Raw genomic sequence first — 5,170 nt, forward strand, 5'->3', positions numbered from 1 at the left:
GTGTGTGAGCCAGGAGAGGCGTGAAACGAGGGCTTCCAGATTTTGCAAACGACACGCAGAATTAGGGTAATCAAATCTAGAGAGAGAGGGAAGAGCTCAAAAAGCAGCAAACCCCAATAATTTCTTTCGTTTTCAGCAAAATATTTGGGATTCCTGATTTAAATCTGATACTTGGGCAATGGAAATGGGAAAGGACTAAAATTCTGCTTCCACTCAGATCTGTGCCTGGGTTTTGTATGACAGAATGCACGCACAGCAGGGGCTAAAAACCTTCCTAGAATCTTGCTGATATTGCGGTCTTTTTCCACCGCAGATGTCCTATCCCCCCGTGAAACGTCGCACAGCGTGGACCGGGCAGCTCCAGTTGGTTGCAGAGCCCAAACCTTCGACTCCTGCATCTCCTCCCCACCTCCCCTTGCTGCAGTGGCAGCATCCCCCCGGATCTCCCGACGGCTGGGCTCCTGGAGCAGCTGGCCACGTGCCCCATCCGCCGCTGCGGAAGCGACCCGTGAGTGCCTGGGCTAGGAGCATGGCCACCGCCGTCCCGCCGGACGCTTTCAGTAGGACCTCCGCGGTGAGGCCAGGTACTCCCCGATGCCAAACGTGGTGGTTCATAGCCCGGTGTTGTCTCTGAGCAACTTAGCGTTGAGTGGAGTTTGATCCAAGCAGAGGCAGTTTTGAGAAGTGACGAGTGTCAGCAGCAATTGGGCGCGAGTCCTTGTCCAGTGGAGCTAATCGCAGACCGTGCGTGGTCCTCGGTGGCATTTAGGTCAGTTGAGAAATGGGCTGTGACATACAAAGGGGAATGCCATTGCCCTCATAGCTGAGAGTGACATTTCCTCCTCCTTTTTCCTTGCGTGTGATCGGGAAGGGCAATGACTAACTTTATCTGCACCGGTGACTCATGCACCTATTCCTGTCTCCTGTTTGAAGTGATGTTTTTTCCTCCTTTGAGGTGCAGTTACTGGCCGCCTTGAGTGCAGGAACTTTAAACTAGGTTCACAGCTGATATGCTTCTGAAAATAAAGTATGCAATAGCGGTGGAGCAGAGGCAAGGCTTTGGGGGAATCGTACAGCTGGAGAACGAGACTTTTGCCATGAATGTAGCTTGTTATGGCCTGTTACACAATCCGGTTGTTTTCCTGGTTTGAGGTTGGGTTGTTTGAGCAGTCATAAGCAATGCAAAGTCAATAGTGAAGTGCCAAAGTACAGCTGGTGCTCCAGAGCAGAGGCAGTACCGGGCAGCCCCAGCAGCATCGCTGAAAGACGCGTGCACGGGCAGAATTTGAAATTGCAGTGAAGGTAAAGGGAGGGAAGCACGCGCTCCAAGTTAACAGGTACTCATTTGATTTTGGGGAAATAGAGCCAAAAGGATCCACATGCGCTAGCTGCAGTGAGCATAGCTATTCACACGCGGGAAGCCATAAAAGCATAGCTTCTTTCTGTGGGGCTGGGCAACGCTGAAAAATTAAAGGAGCCTTTGTCTGCTGTGTCTCTGCTGCCCTTGAGGCCTTTTTGGTTCCCAGAGGTGTATTATTCCTGTCCGTGGTGCAGACTGTTTGCACTGGTGTCTTTTCAGTGCCAAATGGTTTCTCTTCTGGTTGGGAACCCAGTTCATGGACTGTTAAAGCAGCTGCTGCCTTAGAATAGTTTTGAGACAAGTGAGAGGGATGCCGCAAGAAGCGTTACTGCTGCCTGCAACCAGTTCTCGTGCTGACGTTTGCTGCTGTGGTGTTTGCTTTCTTCCAGTCTCGACCAGCGTCTCGGGCGATGGTGCGAGCGGTGTGGGGGGAGCCCCTTCCCTGGGGACTCACGACGCGGATTCCTTCCCGCAGGAGAAGGTGATGCCGGGGAAGGTGTGAGGGATGCCATCCCTGTCCTGGTCCTTGGCAGAGCAGGCAAACCCTGCCAAAGGGTTGGGTGTCCGACCGCGAGTCCCAGCAGGGTGCAGGGACTCACCAAAGGGGACTGCCCCCATGGATGGGGACTGCTGGGTGGATGGAGGACATGGGCACGGTGGGACATGGGAAGCCAGGGCGAGCACATCCCAGCAGTCGATGGCCATGAATCGGTACCCCCCGGTGTCTCCGTAGCCAGAGAGTGACAGCCAGCACCCGTAATCTGCCCGCAGGGTGAAAAGCTGCTGCGACTGGAGAAGGAAATCGGTCGCCTTTCTGGTTTGGAAACAGAATCAAAGCAGAAAGATGCAGTGATAAGAGATCTGCAGGACGAGATTGCAGCGATGGCAAAGACCCTGGCTCAGGCGGCGGCGAGGAACGAGGTAGAGCTGACCCAGAAGCTGCTCACGTTCGACCGAGAGCTGGGAGCCAAAACGGAGGAGATCAAAGCCTTGAGGGAACAGGTACTGAATGCTTCGATAGGCACTGAGCAGGGAAGATACCTCTCTGATACCCATGTACTTTTAGTTTAACACCCAGTTTTTAGGAGAAGCAGGTTGCATGTCTGAAACCAAGGGAAATGAGGGAGGTGGTTTTTTTTTTCTTCCAGTTGTTTTGTTTTGCACATTTGCTTGCTTTCTGTGCAAGTTTCCCTTAAAGAAGCTGGTAAATAAATATCCCATGTATGCGGTAGGATCCGTAATGCTGCAGTGGGGAGGGAAACAGAAGCCTAAGCAGCCTTTGGTGGGGGAAAGGCATGCACAACGACCTCGGGCCAGGCAGCCGGACCCCTTGCTTCCCCCTCGCCCCCTCTTGCCCCAGGAAGGGAGTGGGCAGTTGCGTTTGCAGGGGGAACACCCCTCCCAAAGGCAGCGCAGCCCCTTGGCGTCCTGGTGAAAATAGTCGGCTGGGTAGAGGAGAGAGGGCTTATAGTTGTCATGTCCAGAGGTATGTTAATAGCACGCCCCTACATTTTATGAGACCTCAGAAAATGTCCTGGAGAGACAGTGACGGAGTCCTCCTGAGTGTCCTCCTGAGTATCCTCCGGCGTGGGAAAAGGGTCAATCCGAGGTGTCGGTCCAAAGCGAGACACACAGGTCAGAGGCTGGGCACCTTCGCCAGCCCATCCCGGCTGCATCCTGCCCTCCCATATCATACCGGGTCTGAAGGAGGCTTTGAAATGCTTTCCGCTTGTCCTGACTGTCTGTCGTGAAGAGGAGTTTGAGAGAGGCAGGTTCCCGGTGGAGAAAAGGCAATATAATTTCGCGGTGCTGTCAACATCGCTGCTGTTACTGCGCCGAGATGAGATGATGTGCTGTGCCTGTCTTCCCGGTGGCTTTCCTTTCTCTGACAAAAGCCTCTTCCACCTGTGGATTCACTCTTCTATGCCCTCCAGTAATTGCTTTGTGAAACCGGTCATTTGAGCGGTGGGAAGCGTGTTTGTGCTGTCTGCGCGTTGTCTGTGCGGCGATGTTAGCTCAGGCTATTCCCCGCTCCCCATTTCCAATAGGGACTGTAAAAACTGTCTCTGCAGCAGAAATGCGAACACGAGTTATTACCACAGATCTGCGTTTGTGGTAATAAATATATATGCCCTGAGAAGGCGATAAATCTGCAGGCGTTTCTGCCTGTGACCGCGTTAGCAGTGTCACCCAGCCATGGATTCCCAGCATGGTGGGCAGCGGGAGACAGTGCTTCTCCGTGCCTTTTATATTAGGATTTGAGTGTGAACGGCCAAAATGAACTTAAGGTCATCCTATCCGAAGCAATGGCTGCTGAGAGTTAGTCAAAGATGTTAAAGAGTAACCCCGTCAAGAGTGTGACCTGGAAGCGCTAGATTTCCCCCTCCGAAGGGGGCTGTAGTAAAGTTAATAAGTGATCCGGCGAGGAACGCGGGTGAATCTGTGTTTTGCAGATCAGCAACCTACAGAAAGGCTCGAGCCAGGTTTTCAGCCATTCCCTCTACGAAAGAGACCTGGAGATTGGAAGGCTGCGAAAAGAAAGCGAGAAGTTGAAGAGGGACCATGCTTTGGCTGCAGGTATTGTATCCCTGGAGCTCCGTGTTGGGGCACGAAGCGGTTTGGGACTGGCTCTTGATACTGAGTGAGCATTGGCAAAACTGTCCGGGCAACAAATGAATTGTAGCAGCTCGTAGAAGTCGTCCTACCTCTGATTCTGCGTCCTGAAGCTCTGCGGGAGTTGCAGGCAGTGTCTGACATGACGAGTGCCCCTGGAGTGAGGGACAGCGTGGGGATCGAAGGCAGGGAGTGATGGGACCGAGAGCTTTGTTAGGGGAAAAAAAGGCTCAAGCACTGATTGCAGGGAAGGTTCCGAGCTGCTCGAAAGCGGTGCTGTTTAATGGGCTGCCGTGCACCCCGTGGGGGAGATCTGCCCACCCGAGCTGCTGCGGGGCTGCGCCTGGCTGCAAAGGCCACCTCGGCCCAAAAGCCTTTTCCCATGGCCTTTACCTCTGCCTTTATCAGGCACGAGGAATGTAATGCGTACACAAAACGTTGGCTTTCATAATGCATTCAGATTAACCAAACTGTTCTGCTCGATTTCATTGCCCGAGGTAAGGGAGCAGTATTGGTGCTTAGCAGAGAGGAGGCATCAGAGCTGTGGATCTGGCACAGTAACGCAGCAAAAACGGATTCGTAAGAGCTGCTCATCCCCCAGGGAGCATGTGCTGCGAGGCCCCGAGGAACTTGTTAGTGGTGGTGTCACGGAGCGATGTCCAGCACGGCGTGCCAAAAGCCGAATCCGCCTTTCAAGTCTGACAGTTGTCAAAGAGGGAGGATTGGCCACTCAGCGGCTAGAGAGAGGGCTTTTGCAGGGATGCGCTTGGGTAGCCTCTCACCGGAGTTGTTTTTCTCAGGTCTAGTGACCAGCCTGCAAAGGGAGATTGCCGGCAAGGAGCAGAAAATGCAGCAACTCAAGCAAGACGTTGAAAAAATAAAGAAGGAAAACAGAGAAAAGGACAATCAGCTAGCAGTCGTGTCTGCCAAGGTGAACGTCCCTAATGATGGGCTCAGTAATTTACAGTCTCACGTATGGATTAATGTGGGGAACTAGGATGGGAAGGGCCACGCTTCTCTCTGTTAAGGAGCGTAGCAGCTTTTTGTGTGGCTGTTTATCGGGGCAGTTGTAACCCGAGGGTCCTGGCTACACCCAGATAGAAGTTGCAGAGCTGTACCACTGGACCGTAGCAGCGTTGGGGCTGCAGTTTTGCCTAGGTGCTGTGCAATGCCCAGGGAGCGGTGTCGCCTTCCCCA

General features: G+C 53.2%; 1 protein-coding gene across 1 annotated transcript in view; it reads left to right on the forward strand.

Moving 5' to 3' along the window:
* FHAD1 (forkhead-associated (FHA) phosphopeptide binding domain 1) overlaps positions 1 to 5,170 on the forward strand; it is a 27,817-nt gene that overhangs the window by 2,470 nt on the left and 20,177 nt on the right. Inside the window, exons 3-7 of the mRNA XM_009325300.1 lie at positions 425 to 584; positions 1,750 to 1,856; positions 2,132 to 2,362; positions 3,814 to 3,937; positions 4,774 to 4,904. Coding sequence (XP_009323575.1) covers positions 425 to 584; positions 1,750 to 1,856; positions 2,132 to 2,362; positions 3,814 to 3,937; positions 4,774 to 4,904 — 753 coding nt within the window. The remainder of the gene's footprint in view (positions 1 to 424; positions 585 to 1,749; positions 1,857 to 2,131; positions 2,363 to 3,813; positions 3,938 to 4,773; positions 4,905 to 5,170) is intronic.

Source organism: Pygoscelis adeliae, unplaced genomic scaffold, assembly GCF_000699105.1.
Source record: "Pygoscelis adeliae isolate BGI_AS28 unplaced genomic scaffold, ASM69910v1 Scaffold36, whole genome shotgun sequence".
Classification (NCBI taxonomy): Eukaryota; Metazoa; Chordata; class Aves; order Sphenisciformes; family Spheniscidae; genus Pygoscelis; species Pygoscelis adeliae.